The sequence below is a fragment of the Gracilinanus agilis genome, chromosome 4 (genome assembly GCF_016433145.1).
Source record: "Gracilinanus agilis isolate LMUSP501 chromosome 4, AgileGrace, whole genome shotgun sequence".
Lineage (NCBI taxonomy): Eukaryota > Metazoa > Chordata > Mammalia > Didelphimorphia > Didelphidae > Gracilinanus > Gracilinanus agilis.
In genome coordinates, this window is record NC_058133.1 from 327,645,688 (window position 1) to 327,673,460 (window position 27,773).

The 27,773-nt window shown below is 35.5% G+C and overlaps 1 protein-coding gene across 1 annotated transcript in view; it reads right to left on the bottom strand.

The window, feature by feature from the left end:
- Positions 1-4,865: 4,865 nt before the first annotated feature.
- The window catches only part of TBX18 (T-box transcription factor 18), a 38,062-nt gene continuing 15,154 nt past the window's right edge, over positions 4,866-27,773 (bottom strand). Inside the window, exons 5-8 of the mRNA XM_044674361.1 lie at positions 25,132-25,299; positions 17,261-17,325; positions 7,148-7,242; positions 4,866-5,590 (exon numbers count right to left, since the gene is read on the bottom strand). Coding sequence (XP_044530296.1) covers positions 4,866-5,590; positions 7,148-7,242; positions 17,261-17,325; positions 25,132-25,299 — 1,053 coding nt within the window. The remainder of the gene's footprint in view (positions 5,591-7,147; positions 7,243-17,260; positions 17,326-25,131; positions 25,300-27,773) is intronic.

Sequence of the window (27,773 nt, forward strand, 5' to 3'; positions counted from 1 at the left end):
CAAATAACTCAGGGAAAGTACCAACCCTGGATTACATTTTTGAAACAAAACATTCAATGCCCAGGCAGAATGAAAGCATAAAAGAAATACTATGGTGTCACTATCAGCAATGAATAGCATAAAGGTCAAAGGATCTCATGATCTTAGATTTTGACCTAGAAGGGACCTTAGAGACCAATGTCAGAGATGTTACGTGACTTGCTCAGAGTCACACAGATTTGTGGAATCTGAGGCAGAGTCTGACCTCAGCTCTTCAAATCTCCAAGTCAAGTGCTCTATTCACAAGGCTCAATCACTACCATTCAAGTAGCATTCTTTTGATTTCTAGCACTAATGTGCTTGGCAAAATCACAATGTTAGCAGCATAGTAAAATAGAAAAAAATACAAGGAATGAGAACCACAGTCCCTGAGTTCAAGTTCTGACTCTCTGATCTACTTTTGTTGTTCAATCATTTTTCAGTCATGTATGACTCTTCATGATCCCATTTGGTATTTTTTTTGTTGTTGTTTTTATTTTAAGACTGGGAGGTTGGATAGGAACAAGGAAACCGGTTTTATGACTTTGGGTAAGTCATTTAATGTTTTGGGGCCTGCTTCTTATCTGTAAAATTAGATAATTAGAATATATGATCTCTAATTTCTTCACCAACTCTAATAAAAGTTCTATAATTCAATGAAACTGCCTTTCATACAATATACCTATTAAGAATTCCAGTATCATAAACCAGGAAAAAGAACAGGACAGGGAGATAAAAATAAGAATAGTGGAGAAATAAGAGAAATCAGCTCATTTGGGATTTTCTTGGCAAAGATACTGAAATGGTTTGCCATGTTCTTTTCTACCTCGTTTTACAGATGAGGAAACTGAAGGCAAACAAAGTTAAGTGACTTGCACGGAGTCACATAACTAATAAATGTCTGAGGCTGGATTTGAACTTTCTTCCTCTTGACTTCAAAAGTCCATCTCTCTATCCACTGAGCCAAGCTACTTAAATGTCCCTCCCATCCACTATCTTGTCACTTTGGGTAAGTCACTATTATGGCTAGTTTTCAGTTTCTTCATCTATCAAATAAGCAGGCTGGACCTGAGAACCTCCCAAATCCCTTCAAGCTTTCAATTTATTACTGAAATTGTGTCTTTGTTAGCCTTTCCCCTCCTTTGGCCCCTCATCTCTCATGGTGCCCAAACTCCTCCTCTCCCAGGCTTGCAAATAAACCTGTTTCCAAAGTTATTTATTTCACACACACCCCTCCACACTCTTGAAATTCCCATTCCCTCAGCTGACCTTAACTAGATGATGCAAGGAGAAAACCAAGTTAATAATCCAATTAAATTTATATCTTACTGTGAATTATTACTAGGCTTGCCCTTCCCAGGGGATATCAATGTTTTAAACTGGAAGCTTGTTGGCCCAAATAGATCCCTAACTGGAAGAATAAGTAAGAGGTGAGAGATTCTTGTTCAATCAAGCATCTCTCTCCAAATCCATTACCTAACATTCCAATAGAGTGGGGATCAGTAATTTGGTACCCATACTTTGGAAATGTTGATGACCTTCCCTTTAGAGCCAGAAAGGTCTCATCCACACAACTGCTCATCACAACTCTGCTGCCCTCACCCCATCTTGTCAAACAGATTACAACCTGTTTGCCTAAAAGTGAACAGTCAGCAGCCAGGCAGTTTTTAAGCCACTTATTCTCATATCCTAGCTTTTTTCTTGCCTTACACCTAGAAGACAATAAAAAGGAGAAGGGGGAGAAAACCTTATGTTCCTTTCTACATCAAGAACTTTCATGTGCTCAAGATCTGTCAAAGCTTTTGCTTCTAAATGGTATGGTGGCCACTGCTCTAACATCCTGGAGATGTACAGAAGTTCACTTGTTCTCCTCCCTTGTAATGGGAAATCCCTGAATTCAGTCCCTTGCATGATAACTTGGCTTCATAGAGGACAGCTCTTTAAAACACACACATGCACACACATACACACATGTACACATGTGTGTGATAAATACTCCAATAATTCTCTTCCAAAATAATGTGTTCAGATACATACTTTAATATAATTTTCTGTGGAATTTTTGTAGTAATAAAATACAGATGGATAATTACAGATACCAATGCAAAGATACTATTTAATATAATAACAAAAGCAAGTCTTTATGTTGGCACCATGATAACTATTTACAGTAAGATTTTAAAGGGAAAAAAATTGGCGTAGTATTGTAAAGTCTTCAAGAAAATAAAAACGATCTTGAATTTAAAATGAACAAACAACATGTCTGTGGTGTTGCGTCATCTCCAAGTCACTGACAACAACAAAAATATATTTTTTTTATGTTCACATACATACACATGAATATCTTTTCAGGTTTTCTCAAGGCACTGAGAATTCTCCTTGCATATTTAACAAGCTCTTATACATTCTTGCATCCTCATAAACTTTGTCCTTTTTTAAAAGCATCATTCCAAATCTTTGTCCAGACAGAAGTTACTGCACTCAAGCAGACATACCCACTGTTTTTTGAGGCATTACAAAAGCCTTACATCAGTCTCTTGTGTCAACTGAAAAAAATCAAGAACCGTGATGAACTGCTGAAATTCAGGATTTGGTAATATAGAATACATTGGAAGAAAATGGGCCAGGCATGGAAACCATGAGTTCTGTCCTATGTAGATTCTTTTTAAATCTCAGGACATTCCTAAACACCTTGAAGCCGATGAACAAATCATGACCTACACTGCTTTTCCTGACCAAAACAAAGATGAAATAAAGAAAGGTGCCTCACCCTGAGACCCATAAGTAAATTTTTCTAAAAAAATTTTTTGATAGCTAAATAATATAATTGACTTCCTTTATAATCTTATGGATTTTATTTTGTTCATTTAAAAACATTATTCTGAGAAGAGTTCATAGATTTTACCAGATTGCCAAAAAAAAAGGTTAAGAACTCCTGAATTCAAGCAATTAATTCAGTGCAAAGGCATAATGAATTCATAACATTGTTAGCCTGATACGTAGAAAGTGTGGAACTGGTCCAAAATGGGCAAAAAAAAATGTTTTTTTCTCAACAAGAGGACAAGAATACTGCTCTCCCTGTATAGCTAATTTCATTTGTTCTATGATGTGCTTTCTAAGTAATTTGCTTTTCAGGCCCCTAAATCCACATGCTGAGGGAAGCAGCCCAAGCCAGATCCTCATTTTTCCTGGTCTTAAAGTTCAAAATGCCCTCAGCTTTTAAAATGTTAAGAAGAAATGGCTTTCCAGTTCCTCTAGTGAAATTCCTTGCTTTTTAGTATGCCAGGAGAAACTCCAAAAGGCAGATTCATGGAGATGACCCACAGAAATTCTTTGTAGTGTTATTTAAAACCAAAAAGGCTGCATATCAATTTTCACAGGAAAAGACTTTGACAGAGGGCGGCTCACAAGGGCGAGTGTCCAAGCTGTGGGAGTTAGGAGACATCGTATTATAAATAAGAACCATAACCTCCCTCCCTTCAAAAATATACCTTAGGTCAAGAATTCCACCTAAACAATTAGTAGTGAGAACCCAAAGCAAAAGACACCCTCATACCCTTGACCCAAGCACAGCGAAGGAGGAAACTGACAACATTAATCCTTTTGATTTAAAATAGATATTTCCTGTATTTCATTGTTCAAATCATGAGAATGAGGAGCTGGATTTAAATCAATATCTCTCTCTCTCTCTCTCTCTCTCTCTCTCTCTCTCTCTCTCTCTCTCTCTCTCTCTCTCCCTCTACCTCCACTTTACTGGGATTTAAATATTGTGTCCTCTAGTAACAATCAAAATATATGTGCCATATACTTTGAGCAGCTAACAGACACAGGTATCCTTCCATCTTGTTGATGGTAGAACAGGAAATACTCGAACAAAAATTAAAATACTACAAATACATTCTCTGTAGAGGAATAAGAATCACTAATATCTCTCTGGGGAATGAAAATGAGAACAAAACTTCAAAAAATTCTTTTCAGTGATATTACTGGTTTTCCATGAAGCAATATCATAGAGGACTTTAGGTAACAGGATTAAAAAAAATTTTGGTAGGGGTTTGGGGGGGTCTGGACGTGTAATTTTGTTAGTATGGGAGATTAACAGTGTGGGAAGTCTATTGAGGAGGGGATTATGACTTGTCTGTAACTTACAGTCTTAGAGAAATGTGTAGGACACTGCAAGGTCATATGACTTGCCTGTGGTCACAGAATGGCAGGACATGTACCCAGAGGCAGCCCCATCTATCTGCTGTCCCAGGCTGTTTCTCAAGGTCCCATACTAGTTTTTGATGAATAAGGAAAAGTAAGAGGAGGAAAGCTATTTCACTCTTATAGATGACTCAAAACTTAGGATGTTGTCTTTGAGTAACCTTCCACACTTCCAAATCTCTAAGAATAACAGCAGTCATAAGTACTGGATTATCAACACAGGTGGAAAAAATGTTTAGAGAACTTTTCTGATAAATTAAGTTAGAAATGTTTAGTTATCGGGGCCAGTCTTTAAATATATCATTTTGTGTTTAAAAAAAGTCTTGGAATTTCAGCTAAATATGTTGCATACATTGCAAACACTTTGTACGACTGGATTACCAGATGGAGGGTGCAGTTGTATAGCCTGAATAACTCAAAAGGTTATGTATATACAATACGGATATATAACACAATATATATTATATATATGCAGCATATATATAATATATGTTCTTACCATAAGCCAATGCAAAGGCCCAGTGCACCTTTTTCTATTATATACACATTATACAAGCCACAAAATGATTGTCCTTCCAAATAGCTAAGAACAGAAAGTACACTAAGAAAAAAAAAAGAAGTATTTTGACTTAAAGGCTCCATCAAACCATATGTGCAGACACTTGAGATGATGACAGTGTTAAGCTTCCTAGGGTCCTAGAGTCAAAGAAATTCTGTTGACCCCCACTGCTCAACAAGTGTACTCCTTCCACGGGGGGCAATATCTGCCGATCAGTCATGGTCCCACTCGGTGAGGACCCCAAGAAATTTCCTTGGGAAGAAACAATTTTCTCAGGACTGGCAGCCAGTTTGGGAGATGTGGAGAAGTTATATCCATACAAAGCACAGGGGCTGTGTAACCTGAAAGTGTTGTAAGAGCCCTGGTGGGTCTGGTTGGTGGCAAAGGCATTGCCAGATGGTGAGGGCATGATATACTGCAGCTGGGGAGACATCCCTGAAATTTGCATAGATAAGCTGGTCTGTGGGCAACTGAATGTGTCTCCATCGTTGCCAGCCATGGACATGTTCACGGTCGTGCTGCTGGTAACTCCAACGTAAGAGGGAGTCCTTGGTGGGGCAAAGGTCTCACTGGTTTGGTTTGTGAGCCTGTTGTAGGTTTCAGCCAGGGAGGTACTGTACCGGTTGAGGGCAAGTCCTGAACGGGCACAGGCAGAATAATCGGCAGGTGCCAGGCTGCAAAGCTGGCTCGTGTTTGGCCCAAGGTGGAAGGCAGGAGAAGAACAGGGGGAACCAGATAAAAGATGAGGGTGGGTGGTAGGAACTCCATTTCCAGAACCTTGAAGTAAGGTAGGCGAGCCTGTGTTTCCTACAAAAGATTAATAAAACATAAACAGCCAAAACACTCAGCTATCTTTTGATTTAATTAGACTTGGCATTAAATGATGTAAAGATAACCCTTCAGGATTTTAATCAGAAAAGAATTTACTGAATTCAGTCCCCTCTTAAAAGTGGTGATGGCCTCAAATTTGCTTCCTCGACCAGACTCTGTACTGTAGTGAATATTACAAAGTCTGAATTCCCAAGATTTGTAGCAAATCTAAACTCCATTTCCTGCTTTACCTTGATCTGAAATTTTTTCCATTCTTTCTCCTCCCAATTTCACACTGTTCTTTCGCTTTCTTTGAACCTATAAGAGCCCTATAGAATGCATGTGTATATATATATATATGTATATATATATATATTCATAATAGATTTAGAAGATAATAGATAAGGAAAGGAATAATAGGTATAGAAGAAGTGAGACAATATTGAAGATGAAGGAGGTAAAGCTTTCCCCCCTCCCCATGGAGTATTACTAATTTAATAATATTCAAGATTTGACTTGCATCTAAGTTTGTTATATTGGGTTCCCCTCCTCTCTCAGACTAATTCTCTAAGATTGTGAGTTGCAACTGAGTTGCTGATCTGGATGAATGGAGGAAGTTTTTTATGCCAAGAGTTCCCCTCACCAATAAAATCACAAAGTCTCAACCAAAAAGTATATCAAATACTTCTCTACTATTCTATAATCCAATGTCTTAAAGTTGAATAGAGGTGGCCTTTTGTCCTCAAGAGTCATGCCAGTGAAGTACAAATTCTGCCAAGATGGAAAAGTTTTGAATATAGGCTTAGTAAAGCCTGAGGTACAATGTGCCTTAATGTGGACAGATGATGACTCTCTCTGGGTACAGAAACTCATGGAATCATCCACTATGGGAAGAGAAAGGGAGAGGAAGGAGTGGTTTCTGTAGAAATAACACCTATTCCAATGAAATCATGGATATTTTCAGAAACCAAAGAAGATCTGTATCCCACCACTTGGAGATAGATGGATTCTGAGGGGTGTGAAATACAGGAGATTGGGTTCCTATTATCAGCAGAGGCAAAGTCATGCATTTTTCCTCATTGGTGGTGATGATCTAATTAAGAACTAACTCAGCAAGAAGTGATAAAAAAGAATGGATTCAAAGAAAACCTGGAAAAACTTGTGTGAACTGATGCAGAGCAAAGGGCAAAGAACTAGGAGAAGAATCTGAACAATTATAACACTATAAAGACAAAAAACTTTGAAATATTTGAGACTTAATATCAATATAATGACCAACTCTGATTCTAAAGGATTCATTATGAAGAAAGATACCCATCTTTGGTCAGAGAGGTAAAGTATTCAAGGTATAGAAAGATATATGTTTTGGGACATGGTCAGCATGTGAACATGTTTTGCTAGATGATGAATATCAGTTATGAGGATTTTGTTTTTCTTTCTCAAAACGAGGAGGGGAAGAAAATACACTCTTGTTCAATGAAAAAACAAATTGAGCTTGGTATCTGAACCAGATTGCATGTCTGACCCTTGTGACTTTACAGGATTTTCATTTACCTTGTTTGGGTATTCCAGGGATATCTTCAAATGTGAGCGTCCTTAGGGAAGGTCTCCAGAATGCATAAGACTCTACCAAAGCTTCCAAGCCCATTCTAAATGTAAAAAACAAATGTCCAATTAGCTTCAGTTTGCTCTACATCTTCTAATGCAAATAGCTTATTAAAATACCCCTTAAAGATTATTCGGTTAAAATCCTGCTGATTACAGATTTGTACCTTTTAAGTTTATATCTTTGAAAGTTAGGATCTTGCTACAGGCAGAAGAGAACCCTTAGGATCCTGATACAATTCTCTTCTAAAGAGTCAGGGAGAATTACTAGTAGCTAATAATTTATATAGCACTTACTTTGTTCCAAGCATTTTGCCAACTGTATTACAATTATTATTCTGTTTGATACTTACAACAATCCTGGAAGTAGATGCTATTATCATCCACATCTTACAATTGGGGAAACTGAAGCAAACAGATGTTAAGTATCTTGCCCAACCTGTGTGACCATGAAAAAAGTCGCCTAGTTTCCTCTTCTGTAAAATGGACATGATAATGTCTATGCATCTACATCTCACAGGATTCTCTTGAGGTTGAAACATGACTATATTTAAAGGTATTTGAAAACATCAAAGGTGCATTCGATCCATTTAATACTAAAAAGAAACATCAACATTAGCTCTGTGAATGGAAGCAATCTATAGGGAGATTTTATGGGACCCATGAACTAGCATCTTTATTTTCACTAGCCTTTGGCTTCCTTTTTAGTCCTCCATATTTTATTTTATACATTTAATTTTTTTTCTGAAAAGGAGTTCATTTACTGACAAAAGGAACCATTATACAAAAGAAAGGTAAAGAAACTCCTCTGCTACAAGGAAGAGCTGCAAAGGGTAGAAGGGAGAAAGGACTCCAGGGGACCACATCCATTTATACTGTAGGTTAATAGAATTAATATTCTATTCATTATATTAATTATCAATATTATTTGAATTATTGGATAGTATTAATCTTAAAGAATGTGATCTTGATATTGGCATAATATGTTTAGTAATATAGTGTTGATAATAAGTTATAAATAAATTATAATAAATAATTATTACTGTTTGTATTAATTATTCATATTCTATGTTGAGATGGCTCAAGAAGAGGCTGAAAGACATATTGATGGGGATATTATTGGGGTATTTCTTGCATGAATAGTTTAGATTACATTATTGCTGAGGACCCTTCCAAATCTGAGATTGTTTTTCTACAAACATGACATCACTTATGGTAGTGGAAACCTCCAAAATAGACATGTTAAGAATGTCTGTTCCAGCTGGAAGAAACTGATATACACAGAGACTTAAGATCAAGATTGTAATATAGCTGAGAACAAGTGAAATAATATGGTATGTTGTCATAGAACACTGAATTCGGAATCGAGAATTCATTTATACTAACATTTCTGCCACTACCAACTTCCATAAGCTTCAGTTTACTTTGTTGGTAAAATATGAAGGCTGGGCTACAAAGGTTCTTAACTATTTTGTGTGTGGTGGTCTCTATTGGTAGTCTGGTGAAGGCAACAGATCCCTTTTCAGAATCATGTATTTTAAATGTCTAAAATTGAATTAATAGGATTACAAAGGAAATCAATTATATTGGAATTCAATCACCAAACTATTTCTTAAAAAGAAAAAAAGCAACTTCAGGTTAAGAATCCCATCTTCGCAGCTCTAAAATTCTGAATCTACAATTAGTAATAACTACTGTTTACTTAGTGTTTTCCAGTTTAAAGCATTTAATTACACACAACATTGATTCTTTTAAACCTCAGGACAGCTTGTGAGATAGATAGGAAATATAATTATCCACAATTTACTGATTAAGGAAACAGAAGCTCCAAAATTAAATGACTTCCTTAAGAAAATATATCTAGGGATTACCAGATTGTAGATTTGAACCCAGGTTTTCTAACTTTGTCCAGTTCCTTCCTCCTTAGGCAACTTGGTAGCCCAGTAATACCTTCTTCTCAATACCCCAGAAGTACAACATACTAACACAGATTTTTATAGAAACACATCCCCATACATCAGTTTAGCCTACTAAAAGCTTGGAACTCCTGAGCTCAAGAGATCCATCAGTCTCAGCCTCTACCAATAGGAGATATTACAGACTTGTGCCACTACTCCTGGTACCAAGTTCTCATCATAATTCCCAAATTAGATCATCAGAATCATCTAACAGTGGCATGGGTATGAGACCACATTTCTTTACTAGAGAGTTTTGCATATATAAACACATAGATCTCTACCTCCATGCTGCCTGCAATGAATATGTATATGAAGTTAATATTAATCCTAAATTTGTTTGTAGTTTCCTTTCTAACTTTGCATATTTAATTTTGTACCTTTAAAGGGATTCATAGGTTTCATCTAAGGACAGCTAGGTGTCACAGTGAATAGAGCACCCACCTTGAGTCAGAATGATCCAAGTTGAAATATGAACTCAGACACTTGCTAACTACATGACCCTAAACAAGTCACTTAACCCCTATTTGCCTCAGTTCCTCATCTGTAACATGGGAACATACTGTAGAAATGGCAAACCACTCCAATATCTTTGCCAAGAAACCCCACAGGCAAGTCTCTTAGGCCCTAGTTACCTCAGTTCCTCATCTGAAAAAAAGGGGACACACTGGAAAAGGAAATGGCAAACCACGCCAGTATCTTTGCCACAAAAACCCTGGAACACAACTGAACAAATCATTTCACCTGATCAAGCCTCAGTTTCTTCATCTGTTAAAATAGAAGGTTGGATGAAATGATCTCTGAGATCCCTTCCTGCTTTAAATCTATGACCCCAGGTCTTTTCATTGCAAATTCATTATGCTGCCACCGCAAACTCACAAAAAGTCACTTGGGGACAATAGAGCATCAACAACAAAATTCAAAGACCACATTTGGAGGGAACACATGTAAAGGTTACAAATATATGAATGATCAAATATATAGCCATCAATATTTTCTTCTGAGATGGCTATTTTCAGGCTGCAAGTCCCAGAAAGGATCAGAGATATCTTGCAGGAAACAGTTATAAAATATTTATTAGCTGAACCTGAACATTTAAAAAAAAAATAAAGGCAAGCCTTCATTTTCTGCAGTAATGGAGACTTTTCGCTTCTAGTTAAAGCTAAGATAAAAGGCACCTCCTGGAGGACCATGGCCAAGGCGATAATTTATACAAGATGCCTTCGAACAATTTCCACATTTTATCACCACCCTAATTTACGCTATCAAATGGCCAAGTTTATTTAGTAAAATGGTTATGTTTTTCCTGAAGTATTTAAAGAGGAGAAATTTTTGTACCTTCCTGAGTAAAAAATTTTATAGGGTCAAACCTGAGGCCTTGCTGAAGAATGAAACTATTCTCAGCACATAAATTCTCTTTCACTCTGCAAATGTCCTGCAGCAGAGCTTTTGAGGGCTGAAGCTACTGATTCCTATAAAACAGCCTGTGGGACCATAAAGTGGTTGGAAAGGAGCATTTTTAATTAAGGGGAATTGTTTTATATAGTTTAAACAATTAGAGACCTCTGTTTACATCTTGTCTTGTCCAATGTGTTTATGACATATAGGGGGGAAAAACAAATAGAATTTGAATTCATTTTTTTTTTTAAAGTGGGCCAGATAGATTGCAGTGTTCCGCAGAGGTAGTCACAACAAATGAATCAAATCAAATCTTTTATTATGACTTTCTTCGGTCATTACAGCTGATAAAATGATCTCCTCTTTGCCCACTCCACTACATGTAATATAGTTACATATTATATATGAATATATTTCTATACAACACGGAAACATATTCATATATAATATGGCTATTATGTAGTATTCTGTATTGTATATAATTCTACATATAGAATATACATGTAATATGGTTATATTTTTTATTATCTTTCCCATTGTAATATATTATATATAATGCAATATAGAAATACTGAAATAATGTTATCTAACTCCCAGTTCCTCTCCCTTAGAATGTAAGCTCCTTGAGGGCCTGGAGATTTTGTTGGTCTTAGTTGTTCCCAGCGTCCAACACAGGACCTGATACACACACAGAAGGAACTTATTATTAATTTTTGTTAAGTTGAATTGTGTAAATTAGAGCTGAATGGTATTAAAGGTAAAGCAGTTCTCTCTTTTCTATAAAAATACAGTTTATATTAGTTGAAGTAATTATGCATTAAATCTATGTGAGGGAGAGAATTAATCTGCAAGTTTCAAAATATTTAACTTTTTAAAGTGAACATCTTATCTAGAAGTTGTTTTTTTTAAGAAAAAGTAAATATCAATGCGCTAATTACACCAATCATGAATCCATGTTTTCGTGTCATACTAATAAAATTAGTTTGTTTAATTTGAGTGTTTAGATATGAAAAAATTAATCATAAGTAAGTTGAATTAATTAAGAATTAAAAACTAATGCAAGTATTTGATTTCTCCTATAATTTCAATGAACTGAGGGAAAGGGGGGAAGCAACTTACTCATAAGAAGAGAGCATACATTTTCATAACACAAAACGAGATTTAAAAAAGACAAAAAAGTTCAACCAAACTTATTGAAATCAAACTTAATATCGAACAAAACAACTGACTTGAATGATCATTTTCATAACTCTTACCTTCCATCTAAGAATCAATACTGTGTATTGGTCCTAAGGCAAAAGAGTGGTAAGGGCTAGGCAATGGGGATTAAGTGACTTGACCAAGGTCACGCAGTTAGAAAACATCTGAGGCTTGATTTGAAGCCAGGACCTCCCATCTCCAGGCCTGTCTCTTAATCCAATGAGCCCAATAACTGCACCCATGACCACTTTTTGCTAATTTTTTTTGAACTTTTTTCACTAAAAATATTTTTTCATTTGCTTCCTATTACCTCTGGGATAAAAAACAAACTACTGTGGTATTAAAACCCTTCACAATCTAGCTCCCACAGACCTTTCTAGAGTGATTTCACATCACTCCCCTTCATTCATTCTCCATTCCAATAAAAATTAGACTTTTTTCAAACCCTTTAAAAGCCAAGACTTAATCTTCCATATCTTACTTCCATATTTTTTTATAAGTCGATCACTACGTCCCTGCTAGTCTCTGCCTCTTGAAATCCTCACTTGCTCTAAGACTCATCTTAGGTACCATGTCCTATAACATCCTTCCTGATCGTGTTTATCAGTTTAAATGTCTCTTTCCTCCCAATCCCCACCCCAATTCCATGATGGCTAGAATTATTTCTTACTTGAAAAAAAATGTATTCCTTGTACCTTTCATATAGCAGGCACTTAGGAAATGCTTATTGAATTAAAGAATCTTCAAAACAAAATTTGGCTGCTGTGCAGACACGTAGGCTGAGTGAGTATCTTCTCAACTCTGTCATGTATATTCATATCATCCTTAACCATAAGCTCTCTCTTTTTTGAATAATCAGCGTGTTTGTTATTGCATGTTTAATCTTCTCAAACCTGACAGCATTACATAAATTTTAATTATTTTTAAAGCCACTTTAAAATTCTAACTCCAAAAATAAACCAAAAGCAATGCAGGACTCCTAGACCAATATTGCTAAAAACAGAATTCAGAAAAAAAAAAAGAATTTGCCACTTTACAAACAGGAGTTATAACATAGTTACTCCAAATAGTTCTATTTGGTAGCCTCCTCTTCATCTTTCACCTCTTGCTCTTTCTACCTCTTCACCCTCTCGTATAATTCTCCTCTCCATTCACTAAACCATCATTTTAATTCAGGGCCTCAATACCTCTTACCTGGATTACAGCAATGGCTTCCTAATTGATCGTCCAGCCCAAGTCTCTCAATTATTCCTTTAAAAAAATCTTTGCTAATATTAAGTATTGGTTCCAAGGTAGAAGAATGGTAAGGGCTAAGCAACTGGGGTTGTTAAGTGACTTGCCCAGGGTCACACAGCTAAGAAGTTTCTGAGGTCATATTTGCACCCAGGTCCTCCTGTCTCCAAGCCTGGCATAAGATATCTCCTCTAAAATTTTAAAAGCCCTTCACATCTTATCTTTCAAGTCTCATGTATGATTCCCCTTGCAATCTGTAGTCCACCTAAACTTGCTTTCTTGCTTCTGTTCACATTCAGCATCTGCATTGTCATTGTCTGTACATATAACACCCTTACCTTAACTCAACCTCCTCCTCCCCTTCACTTCATGGAATTCCTTCCAGGGTCAGGTAAAGCACTACTTTCCTCTTACATGAATTCTTAACTAAATCCCCCATCTGCTAATGTTCTCCTTCTTTCCTTCCTAAACTACTTTGTATTTATTTTATCCATGTTTATGTCTGTACCTATTTATATATACATATATTTTACATTTATCATATAGTATTATAACTAGCATAATATAGCATATTATATAATACACTGTGTGTTATATTGTATATAAATTATTAAATAATAAATAGTAATATATAATATAAATAAATTGTATTTAGAAGTCATATGTATGTTATATTATTTTATATAGGCATATGTTTATTTATATGTATATTTGTGCATGCAAAAATGAAAGTAAGCTCTTGAGAGGAGGTATTTCATTTTTTCTTTGCATCCTTAGCTCCTAGAACAGTATACAGTATACACCAGATGATTAGCAAAAGCTTGTGGACTGATTAAAATATGGTTCAATTAATAACTAATTTCTCAGGAAAATATGTACTCATAAAACCAAATAAAACAGATCTCACTGAAAACTCAACCAGGACTATGAATTTTCCTAATGCAAGGTTATTTTTTCTGTAAAAGAAGAATGAACTTGCATACCAGGAAAATCCACATCTAACAGGCAAATTCTCTGCCTTGTTAATAAATTTGTTTGATAAGTAAAAATAATAATAAAATAAAGGATTTCAAGAAGAGCTTTCATTGGGATTCTTATATCTCACAAAACACATAATTGAGATAGGGTTTACTAGGAATCACAAGACATCATTTATGAAGATTCCTCTCCTTTTCCCCCATTGAAGTAACTGGTTTGGGGGTCTATTTCATACATATTTGGGAAATGATCTTTTTGTGAGACAAGGGGCTCATTAATAGGAAATTTTTTATTTAGAAAAAGGTTTATAAAAGATTTGATTCTTGAGGGGGGAATCACATAAAAGTTGTAAAGACAAAGTAGCATTCTAGGTGAAACTCTGGACTGAGATGTAGAATGTTGAGATTATACTAGTTCCTGCTCAATTCTAGACTATGTATGCTATTAACTACTGTCATAATTACTATTATCATTTAGTTATTTTGTCAAATAGCCATTACAGGAATAGAGTACTGTACTGGAATAGAGCCATAACCACAGAGAGAGGGGAAAACAGAACAAAAACCAGCTGGCAAATCAGATTAATGGAGAGAAAAACAACAAAGCAATAGAAATTTTTTTGTAGGAATAATCCTATGTGTGAAAACTCTCCAGAAAAATAAGCAAGTAAGTAACCTTGGCAAAAGAGATCAAGCAATATGGAGATTAAGAAATACTTAAAGTTAAGTTTGATAAAATAGGAAGGCAAGTGAGAGGTAGCTTTCTTATATATTATTTCATCATCTTAAGAAATAAGCATCTATAAAGTCCAACCTTATAAATATGTTTATATACACACACACACACACACACACACACACACACATATATATATATATATATATATATATATATATATATGTTGTAGATAGATAGATAGACAGACGGATGGAGAGAGAAAGAGAGAGAAATAGGTAAATAGACAGATAGATAGGTAGGTAGGTATAAGGTAGGGCTTTATAGGTGCTTATAAGGTAAAGAAAGGTTCAGCCTCAAAATAAATATATATATATGTATATATACACATATATAATAGATCTAGCCTATATTATTATGCTAGGTTTTCTTCAAGATTAGTTGAATGATAAAATAACAAATCATATTTTGCAGTTGTAAAGCTGTTTTTTTTTAAATTATTTGTGTCCATCCCTTCATGGCCCCATCTGGGGTTTTCTTGGCAAAGATCCTGGAGTGGATTAGGTGCCCCAAAGTATCTGTGACTTGTTTCTGTGTACATATCTAGCCTTACATCATTTAAACATTACAACCACTCTTTATGGCAGGTATAGCAGGTGTTATTCATCCTCATTTTATGGATAAGAAAAATCTCAGACAGGTGAAATAATTTGATAAAGGTAATGCTGAAAATCATTCAGAGGATCCAAACTAGAACCTGGACATCTATAATTGCAGCAAGAGATTCTTCTTGTCAGCCTACTGCCACAACATTTTTAAGATAATGCTCAAGCTCACTCAGTTTGATGGGGATATGATTAGGGTTTTGACATTAAAAGATCACTCTATTGCAGATATGAATAACATGGAAATAGGTTTTGAACAATGATACATGTATAATCCAGTGGAATTGCTTGTCCGTTCCAGAAGTGGGGAGGGAAAAGGGGTGGGAAAAATCACAAATCATGTAACCATGGAAAAATATTCTAAATAAATAAATTATATTAAAAAAGATTATGCTCGAGCTCCCAAAGATTGAATGACTGTTCCTAAAATATTTGACTTACATACAAAGATAAACTAAGGAAACTCTGATCCATTCCTTGGGAATGCACATAAACAATTAAGCTATAGGCTTTATGATCAGGGAAACTTTTATCATCATTACTTTGGCAATTAATCAAGAGTTTGGAAATAATCAGAAATGTTGTCTATGCACACCAATAAAGTGCTTTGTTTAACTTTTTGAAAAGCCTAAAAAACAGGTCAAGTTTTTGCCTGCCACTTTTGTGACTTTTGTCAAAAGATTAATTTGGCTATAACTGTTTAGAGAAAATGCAGTGTCTGTGGATTTCCCAGAACTTGAGACACTAGTAATAAAGTTTGCTACCAGTAAGCCTATGAAAAAAGTAGTCTTGCCTTAAAGGAACCATGTTTCAAACACTCTTAACTTCAGATTCTGTGGCCTTTAGAACCATAGAATCAAGAAGCACCCTGAGACACTAATTAATTCTATCTCTACTTTGTGGTGAGGATTTGTACGAAGCTTAACCAGGCATTCCTTATTCTGCTACTTTCTTTGTCTATTGGTACCACACAGTAGTTACTATTTGGCGAACCAAGTACTATTATCTTTGTATCAATTGCCAAAACATACAAAGTCGCCTGGTAAAAATAAATAAACAAACACTCTCAAAAGTTAGCTTAAATATCACATGACTTTATAATGATCTGAAAGCTAAAGCAATATGGTATGGTAGAAATTGCCTTAGAATGATGGTCAGAATTGCTGAATTCAAATCATGTCACTATTGTTTAATAAATATATGACATTGAGTGAGTGATTTCATCTGGTTCTCATTTTCTTCTTCTTTAAAATGAAGGGCTTGGCTTAGATGGCCTCTAGTCCAGTCCTAAATCTATAATTCTATGAGGCTTTTATTGTTTAGCTGTTTCAATTGTGTCCAACTCTTTATGATCCTATTTGGGGTTTTCCTGGAAAAGATACAGGGGGTAGTTTGTCATTTTCTTCTCCCACTCATTTTTCAGGGAAACTGAGGCAAAGAGAGTTTTTATTTTTTCCAGTGGTTTACCTAAATAAGTAAGTATCTGAGGCCAGATTTGAACTCAAGAAACTGTCTTCCTGACTTCAAGTCTAGCACTCTATCCATTGCACCACTAATTTTACGATCGCAATACCTATATATTTTCTTTTCTTTAAAAAACAAAACAAAACAAAACAACTCTTGCCTTCTGTCTTTGTATCAATTCTAAAATAGAAGAACGTCAAGGGCTAGGAAGGTGGGGTTAGGTGACTTGATCAGTTAGGAAGTATCCAAGATCAAATTTGAACCCAGGACCTCCTGACTCCAGGTCTGGCACTCTATTTACTGTGCTACTTAGCTATCTCTACCTATAAACTTTGGGAAGTTATCAGACACTATTTTTATAAATTAAAGCTGTTTTTCGGAGTAAGAGAAGTCTGAATGAAATATCTTATAATTTAAAATATGCAGGATAAAATGGCCAATAAATAAGACCTACCAACAATTCTATCACTATTAAACATGTACCAAAACCTTACCTGTTACGGCCAGAATCTCGAAATCCTTTGGCAAATGGGTTTCTGTCAATTTTTAGCCGTGTAATCTAGAGAAGAAATAGTCATACTGAATTCTGAGAAAATGTATTTTACAATATAGAAAGTTATAAGGAGAAATGTCAATAGAATTAATAATGATAATAACAGTATAATAGAATTTATGTAGCTCTCTAAGGTTTTCAAAGTACTGTATAAATTTTATCTCCTTTGATCGTCATGATAACCCTGGAAGGGAGGTACTTTTATTATTTCCATTTTATAGATTAGGAAACAGAAGCAAACAGAAACTAATTGACTTGCATAGAGTTACAAAGTTTTATTGTTGTTCAATCCTGTCTATTCTTTTTGACCCCATTTGGAGTTTTCTTGGTGAAGATACTGAAGTAATTTGCCATTTCCTTCTCCAGCTCATTTTGCCTATGAGAAAACTGAGGTAAATGGAGTGAAGCAACTTGTCCAGGGTCACATAACTAGTGTCTGAGGCCAGATTTAAACCCAGGATGACGAGACTTCCAGATTCCAGGTCCAGCACACTATCCACTGTACTGCCTAGTTACCTCAGAACAAAGCTAGTAAATGTCTAAGGCAAAATTTGAATTTGGAATTCATAATGATAAAATGAAAATTTGTCTTACTACAGAACTTCCTTCTTATCTTTCAGAATTTTAATACCACAAATGCTTGACTGGGTAGAAATTTGAAAAATCCATCCAAGTTCATCTTTTGAAGCCCTTCAAGGCAGAATCACATACATCACTGAAAAAAAGTTGAAAACATATTCTCCATTTAAACCCTCTCTAGAAGCCGATTCTGTAACACTTTTGATATCTTATTCTAATTTTTTTTAAACCCTTGTACTTCGGTGTATTGTCTCATAGGTGGAAGATTGGTAAGGGTGGGCAATGGGGGTCAAGTGACTTGCCCAGGGTCACACAGCTGGGAAGTGGCTGAGGCCGGGTTTGAACCTAGGACCTCCTGTCTTATTCTAATTTTTAACAATCTTTATTCTATTGAAATGTTCCTTTAGATCTAAATTCAGGAGGCAATATAGAAGAATGCAAAGAAATTTTGTAATCAAAGGATTTGTCTGGATTCAACTCTCCCCTCCGCCATTGACTATCTCTATGACTTTGTCAAAGTCACTTCACCCCTCTGTGCCTCAATTTTTTCAGTTGCTGAAATGGGGAGATTCCAGTTTTTTATCTATGATCCAACAGCTTGGGAGTTCTTTCTGGAGTCTGTGAAATTTTCTAAAATATATATATTTTGATGTAATAGATTTTCTTTGTAACCTCTGTAATCCTATGTATTTTATTTTATACATTTAAGTACATTAATCTGAGGAGCCCATAAACTTCACCAGACTACTACCAAAGGAGTCACAGGAAAGGTTAAGAACCCTTGCTAGAGCTTATATTCTTTTTTCCCATTCTTTCGTGAAAGGAAAAGGACTTGATTATCATCTTCTGTATATGACTACTTTATATGCTTCAACAATGTTATTAAATTCTAAGTTGGCCTTCTCTTATCCTGGCTGAAAAATGCAGACTCCTATAACTTTTCCTTATGGCTCTTATTGTTCAACCCTCTAATCATCTTTACTGGTCTCCTTTGAACCCCAATCCAAGTTCTACATATTCATTATAATTTTGATAGGCCAGATCTGGACACATCAACATTCATATATTATGGACCATGGATAGAAACAATGAAAGGAGCCTGTTGGTTCCTTGGGACTGAAGTATCATTAACATAACACAGTATTATGCCTTGTGTTTTAATTACAGTCCTTTTTGGTTCATTGGCTCATTCATAGTTAGATTGTTGTTCTACAATGTTCTATGACATCCCTTTCCTCATAGATTATTTTAAGGCATTCTGGCACATTATCCATCTGGTCCCATATTATACATTGCTTTTTCTCTCTCCATGAGGAGAGTTTGTTGGTAAAGTTTGTCCTATTATTATTTTTTTTACTAAATTTTCATTAATATTATTTTTTACTAATATTATTATTACAATTTGGCAAGATCACTTTAAATAGTGTTCACATACAGTGGAATGGGTGATATTTCTGGAGTCAGACAACCTGAGTTGATGATTTCAACTGTGACACTGGGCAAGATGATCTATCCAGATTTTAGTTTCTTCATCTGTTGATGAAGAGTTTAACTCCAGATGGCCTCAAAGTTTCCTCCTAGCTCTAGAGCTATGATTTTAAGGTACTAATCATTTTTAGCACCTTTCTTCAGCTCTTTCCTCTTCCCCCTAATGAAATAATCATCCTTTGAATTCCATCCTCTGGAAAAATGACAAAAACCAATGGTGTCCAAATCAAATAGAAACAGATCCTTGCAGGAGGCATATTGACTTAGAAAACTACCAATTCATTTTATCTATGTTTTCTTGTATTTTTATTTATTTTATTAAAGATTTTTCTGTTGCATTTTAATCCATTTCAATAGGTACTGTGAATGGCCCTTGAGTTTTGAGTTTCACATTTCCAACAAACTCTTTTCTTCTTATTTTTCAAACCTTCACCTTTGGTCTTAGAATTTATATTAAGATAGAAGGGCAGAGGGGGCAGCTGGGTAGCTCAGTGGAGTGAGAGTCAGGCCTAGAGACAGGAGGTCCTAGGTTCAAACCCGGCCTCAGCCATTTCCCAGCTGTGTGACCCTGGGCAAGTCATTTGACCCCCATTGCCCACCCTTACCACTCTTCCACCTATGAGACAATACACCGAAGTTAAGGGTTAAAAAAAAAAAAGATAGAAGGGCAGTAAGGGCTAGGCAATAGGGGTTAAGTTACTTGCTTAGGGTCACACAGCTAGGAAGTGTCTGAGGTCAGATTTAAATCCAACACCTCCCATGTCCAGATCTAGTTTTCTATCCACTGAGCCACTGAACTGCCCCATCTCTGATAAATTCTTCTTTTTCCTTCCTGATATTTTTTTTAAAACCCTTACCTTCTGTCTTAGAATGAATACTGTGCATTGGTTCCAAGGCAGAAGAGTGGCAAGGGGGTAAAGTGACTTGCCCAGAGTCACATAGTTAGAAGTGTCTGAGATCACACTTGAACCCAGGACCTACCTTCTCCAGGCCTGCCTCTTTATCCACTGAGAGAGCAATCTGGAATTATGTTCAAAGAGTTATAAATATATGCATTTATAACTCTTTGAACATAATTGAACATAATTTGAACATAATCTCTTGATATATGTATACATCTTTTAATTATGTTCAAATTATGTTCAATTATGTTCAAAGAGTTATAAATATATATATATATGTATAAAAGGTATGTATATCTTTTGATTCAGCAATACTACTATTAGATTTATTCCTAAGATGATCAGGGAAAAGAACCTATATGATCTAAAATATTTATAGTCTCTTTCTTTGCAGTGGCAAAGAACTGGAAATTGAAAAGATGTCCATCAATTAGAGCAGTGGTTCCCAAAATTTTTTGGCCTACTGCCCCCTTTCCAGAAAAATATTACTTAGCCCCCTGGAAATTAATTTTTTTTTCCATTTTAATAGCAATTAATAAGAAAGAAATGCACCTGTGGCCATCACCGCTTCCCTGGATTACCGCAGCACCCACCAGGGGGTGGTAGTGCCCACTTTGGGAATCACTGAATTAGAGAATGACTAAAAAAGTTGTGGCACATGATTGTGGTGGAATAATACTGTGCCTTAAGAAATAAAGAGCAGGTTAATTATGGAAAAACATGGAAAGAACTACATGAAATTATGAAGAGTGAAATGAGCAGAACTAAGAGAAAATTATATACAGTAGCAGAAGTAATGTTTGAAGAATGACTTGTGTCTATCTACCTCCAGAGAAAGAACTGATAAAATAGAAATAAGACATAGTTTTGTTTTATATGTACACATATTTTTTTTGTCAAATGATGCCTGCTCTAATGAGGGAAGGAAAGGGGAGATTTAATGGAGTATTTTAATGTAACAAACAAATTTAAATTTAAAGAATGTCAAAGAGGAAATTATGATTGATCTGGTTTCAGTCCTACTATCTTTTTTTGCCAAATATCTCTTCAATCCTTATCTTTAGCATTTTTTCAAACTTCTCTTGAGTTTATCAATTCTTTATTTAGACAACAAATTTTCTACCTCTCACTTTTTTTGCTGCAGAAAGACAAATAAGCAGATTGGTAAATAATGAGAAAATGATTATAAAATTATCTTGAAATAGTCTAATTCTTTTTTTAAAACTCTTACCTTCTGTCTTAGAATCAATTGATTCTAAGGCAGAAGAATGGTAAGGACTAGGCAATGGGGGTCAAGTAACTTGGCCACGGTCACATAGCTAGGACATGTCTGAGGCTTGATTTGAACCCAGGACCTCCCATCTTTGGACCACTGAGCCACCCAGCTGCCCCCATTGAAATAGTCTAATTCTTGATATTTAAGGACACATTGGTTTGCAACCTCTTTAAAAAGTTTCTAGAATGGGCAGGTAGGTGATACAGAGGATAGAGTATCAGTCCTAGAATCAGAAGTATCTGAATTCAGATCTGGCTTCAGATCCTTCCTAATTATGTGACAATAGGCAAGTCACTTAACTCTGTTTGCCTACCTGTTTTACAGTATTACTAGGACCAGTGCAGCTAGGTGGACATGTCCTAGATGAGTGACTGTGGACAAGTCACTTAATCGTAATTGCCCTGCCTTGGAACTGATAATTAGTATTGAGTCTAAGAGAAAAGGTAAGGATTTTTTTAAAAGAAGACAATTACTAGGACAAAAGGTAAAGGTTTGTTTTTAAAGTTCCTAGTATAAAATTTTTTCATATAGTTTATTTAAATTTTTCAATGTTCTTTTTGGAAATTTTCCTCAGAGTCCTTTTAAGTCCCAAATCCCTTGGAAAACTTTTTGCAAAGTTTTATGGTTCATTTATATATTTAAGTGGGTTCTTATTTCATAGGATCATAGGTCTAAACCTGGAAGATCTATCTAAGCTGACCTCCTTTTTAATGATGAGGGTACTAAGTCTTGTCCAAAATCACACAGGTATTAAGTGTTACAATTTGACCCCAGGTTGTCTGACTCCAAATTCATAGCAGTTCCTTGGCCACTACACTACCGTCAATGAAAAGAGTAAAGAAAGGCTTCACTTCCAGGAGTGGACATTTGTTTCTATGGCAATAAAAATAAATAAAATAAAATAAAATGTGGAAGAGGTTTTATAACTCTGCCTCAAAGGAAGCCCTGTACCTGAAAGCAACTGACTCAGACATTTAACTCAGAATGACAATGTATTCCAGTTCTTCTCCTTCAGAAATCATTGAAACCAAAAGATAAAGTCCTAGGTCCTTAGATGAGATGTTTATACATGGAAAGTGAGATGTAGAAATGTAGTCATTTAAGAAGATCCTTTAAACAAACAAACAAACAAACCAGAAGGCAATCCAGAAGATAATTTTCTGGTCTTAGAGTCCAGAATACCTGTATTCAAGTCCAATCTTGGACAAAGACTGGCTGAGTTGACACAGGCCAAGCAACTTAATTTCCCAGGCAATTATCTAAGACCTTAAACTGTAGAGCAGGTGCTGACCTGTATTAATAGAAGGAGTTTCTTATATCAAGGAAATCGTAAAAGGGAAAGAGGAAAAGGTCTACACAGAGAATATTACCTTCAACTTGTTGGCTATTTCTTTAAAAAAAAAACACACACACTTACTTTCTATTTTAGAATCAATGCTATGTATTGGTTCCAAGGCAGAAGAGTGAGAAGGATTAGGCATTGTGACTTTCCCAGAGTCACATAGCTAAGAAGTGTATAAAGTCACATTTGAACCCAGGCCTTCCATTCTCCAGGCCTGGCTCTCAATGCACTGAGCCACCTGGCTGCCTCCTGGCTATTTCTTTTGAAAGTTGAGTTTGGGAAAACCTTTGGAGGTAGAGTTCTCTAGTTCACTTGACATATCTAGACATCGTTAAAGTGATATGTATATTTTTGAAATGTTTAAAAAGAAAAAATACTTCTAGCTCCCTACATTTCGTCTAATATAATTCATCTGTAAAATTTTATTTTTCTATTACCTGAATAATAACTAGGTTTTTAAATTTTCAACATTCTTGAGCAATCTCAGAAGGAATACTGATAGAACACCCTAAAATGGAGCACAATGATCTCAGAAAAGTTAGCATGATGAATAAATAAATAACTCTCAGAAAAAAACAGAAAGAACTAGGTTGGGTATGAGAAGACTTTAGTATCTTCCTAAGGATGACTTACAAGTAAGAAATTGAATAAAATTTTTATTGTAAATTATAATTTTCAAATACTATCTTGGAAGTAATGATAATAAATGAGAATGTGCAGGTCATGTAGAAAGAATATAAGACAACAAATGTGCAGTCTTAGTGTAGAGTGGATTTAATTTTATTTTGGTCTTTATTTATCATGGGGCAACTAGGTGGAGCAGAGAAGAGAGCGCCAGGCCTGGATCCAGGAAGACTAATCTTTCTGAGTTCAAATTTGGCCTCAGACAACTACCAGCTCTGTGATCCTGGGCGTAATCCTGTTTGCCACAGTTTCCTCATTTGTAAAAAGAGCTGGAGAAGGAAATGGCAAACCACTCTATGAAAAGATCTAAAGAAATTATGAAGAGTGAAATGAGTAGAACCAAGATAATATTTTATACAGAAAGAGAATTATTGTTTGAAGAATGATTTGTGCATGTCTGCCCCAGAGAAAAAAATATGATAAAAAGGAATAAGTGAAATATAGTTTCATATGTAGGCATATCTTTTTGTCAGATGAAGACTTCTCTAGTGCAGCGAGGGGAAGGGAGGGAGAGAGATACTTGGGAATTTTAATGTAACAAAGAAAAAAAAATCTAGTATCTTTGCCATGAAAACTCTAAATAGGATCAGAAAGAGTCAGATGAGACTGAACAACAATAACATTTATCATTTCACTTGAGTTGGGGAATTCTTAGTGTGGAAACCCCTTCCATTAATGTTAGTCAATAATAATCTGTGATGGAATAAAATCTTAAAGAGATGCTTGGGGGCACAGAGTTGTTGAATGAGTTGTCCATGGTTAGCTAATTTTAATTGTCAGAGGCAGGACTTAAATCTAGGCCTTCATGATTCTAATTCTGCCTCCATATCCCTTCTACATTCTACTTCTATATTCTGGTCCCTTTAAAATATCAAAAGAACAATAGGAAGGTGTCCAATATACTAAGTAGATTACTACTGTTGAAGATTTATGTGGAAACATATTCAAAAATCTGAGGGCATGAGATGGCATGGAGAGGTTGAGATAAGTACCAACTGAAGAAATATCTATATTAACACCAGATTACCTTAGTAACCACAAGGAAACTGAGCCCAAAGGATACACTTAACCAGAGACACACGGGATGAATGTTGTTGTGGAAATAAGGCTTTGCTAGAGAAGTATTGTGTGAAGGAGGACTGAAGAATTATTCCTATCACAACCCCATTATTTTAGTTTTAAGTATTTAATATAAGGTCAGGACCTCCCATTTTATTGCTCAAGTCAGTCCTCGTACAGAAACTCCCTTTACCAATGCAGATCAGTGACTGTTCTGCAATGCAGAATATTGGAGCCTCCTGAGACACTATGAAAGGTTAAGGAATTTTCCCAGTGTCACACAGCCAGTCTGCATTAAAGATTGAACTAGAATCCAGGTGTTGCTAGTTCGAAACCTGGTTCTTCTATCCATCATAGCTTACTGCCTCTCATTTAATATAGACTATAACAATATTTCATCATAAACTGACAAAGCTAACTTTCTCTTTTCTCCTAGGGGTAAGAAATATGGCATGGAAGTACATCAAAGACAAAAACATTACCTGCTGATTCTGGTAGGCAGTGACAGTTGTAAATACGGTTTCAGGAAATAAGAATGCTTTAACCCCTTCCCCTGATGGAATAGGCTTGACAGGAGAAAGATCATCTCCACAGTCTTTTCGAATGACGTGCACTCTTGGCTGGTATTTGTGCATCGAGTGAAGTATAATCTGGAGCAAGAAAAGAAAAAAAAAAACATTTGTCAAAGATCTCTCATCATCAATTGGTCATTAATGATAATTGCTTTAAAGCAAATTATGATATCTATTGGTTGGATATTAAATTTCCTATGGATGCATAAATAGTACATTTAGGAAACACCTTCACAATTTTACAAGTCAAAGTAATGCAAGTTTCATTATAGCTACATGAATTATGTCAGTTTCATGAAAATGAATTCATATGATTCATGATTCGTTTTAAAAAATTTACACTGAAATTCTTCTCCCCAGCAATGTAATGTTTCTACATCAAATGAGAACCATTTAAAATAATGTAATCAAATATATATTTAATCCTACCAATTCAGCTATCACATACCCAATTTTATTTAGACAACAGGTCTGATTCATTAGTAATAATTACATGTCACCAAGTGATAAATTTCTTTGAAGGTCTCCCCTCCTTTTGAGTTATTTACATTTTCAGATTAGGCAGTACTTCCTACTGTCCTAAGTCCAATTCACTAGTGTAGGGAATTCAGCATCATCAGTTATCATCATCAATTATTAATAAGCTTGGGAAATCATCTCAAGAACATTCATAAACTTCTTTAAGCAGAACCACTGGATATCCAACATGTGTTCTTACTGTCATCTTTTCTATGGTACTATAGTAATTGAGAGGCCTAAGATTCTTCTGGCTGAATATAGATTTTGTTTTTTTCATTTTCATTTTATTGATGCCTTTTGTTTTTATACCACAAACATGTCCTTATATTCTCTCTTGTTCCTTGTATCTTTTATTATAACAAAGAAGAGCAGTTAAGTAAAATCAACAGATCAAACAATTGCATCTGACTTTCATACAACATTCCTCTCCCATAACCCTCCTCCCTCCTCCCCCTGCCACCTCTCTACCAAGAGCAAAGTGTATTACATCATATGTACTCTAGGACCTAGATTTTGTCATTGCAATTAATCTGAGTTTGGCTGCCTTTCAATGTTGAACTTAGTTTGAAGCAGTCTTTTCTGTAATGTGATGGCTGGAGTTGGATCTAAAAACATATTCTCAAAGATTCTTTTCTGAGATAAGAAGTTGGAAGGGTCTTCTGAAAACTAAAAAATAAAAATAAAAATAAACCATCATATGAAAAGCATCTTGGGTAGCAATATCTGATAATGTTTAGATTTCTAAGACTTAAGAACCAGAAAAGACCTAATCTCCATCCTTGCCCAAGCTCACACAGGCACTCCGTTATAGTTAGGATTGGAATTTAGGTGTTCTGATGCTAAATCCAGTGTCATTTCCACTTTGAACCATAATGAGAACATTTGAAGCTCTCTATAATGGAGGAAGATTGGAGTTTATCCTGAATGATTATGGACAACCCTGATTTTGAGAGAATATTTTTGCTGGTACAAGAGAAACGAGTTTTTCTCCTTAGTAGTCAGCGTGGTATTCTAACATGGAAGATCTCTCAGCGGACTTAATTATAACTTTAACTGGAATTTGCTGTCCCAGACAGATGTTTCCAGGGTCCTACAGAAAAAGATTCCAGGCTTCCCTCATATAGCAACACCTGACCATCGATATCTGCTCTACAGTAGGTTCTTAAAAACTCTACAAAGCATGGAAAACGTCATATAGTAAAGTACTACATAACAAAACCTTCAGGGAACAATGCCCCCTTATTTAGAGAAGACTCATTTTGTTTTCATAAAAGCAATGGAATGTCAAAACTGGGAGGAACTTGGGGAAACTATCTAGTCTAGCCCACCATTTTGTATTTTGAGAAAGTGAGATCCAGAGGGGTGATTTCTTGCCTAGGATCATATAGGCACTTGGTTAACATTTAGTACAGAGCTAAATATAAACCAAAATATAAGGTCCTAACAGCTAATCTAGAGCTCTGTCCTATGACAGCACAGTTTTGATGCTTTCCCCATAATAAAAATTCACATTAAATAGCACTAATCAGATTCGACATATTTTTCTCACTACAATACTTAGTTGGTAGAGCCGTGTAATAATCTACCTACCAAACCCATCAGAGACTGAGGCTCAGAGAGGGTGAGTGGGTGACTTGTCTATGGTCACAAAGGTAACAAGTGCCAGAGACAGGAATAGGACAAGTCATCAAGCATTTATTAAGTATCTACTATGTGCTAAAGACAGGTCTTCTGACTCCAAACCTAGCACTCCTCCAAGTATACTATGCTGCTTCCTATCAATCATGTATATGTTTATTCATTTGACAGATATGTAGAATCATAGATTGATAACATTGTAAAGGACTTTAGAAGGAGAGGGAATAAGCATTTGTTAAGGGCCTACTATGTGCCAGACATTTTGATAGATATTTTACAAATATTATCTCATTGTTGTTTAGTTGTTTTCAGTCTTGTCTGACTCTTCATGACTCCACTTGGGGTTTTCTTGGCAAAAATACTAGTTTGCCATTTCCTTCTCCAGCTCATTTTGC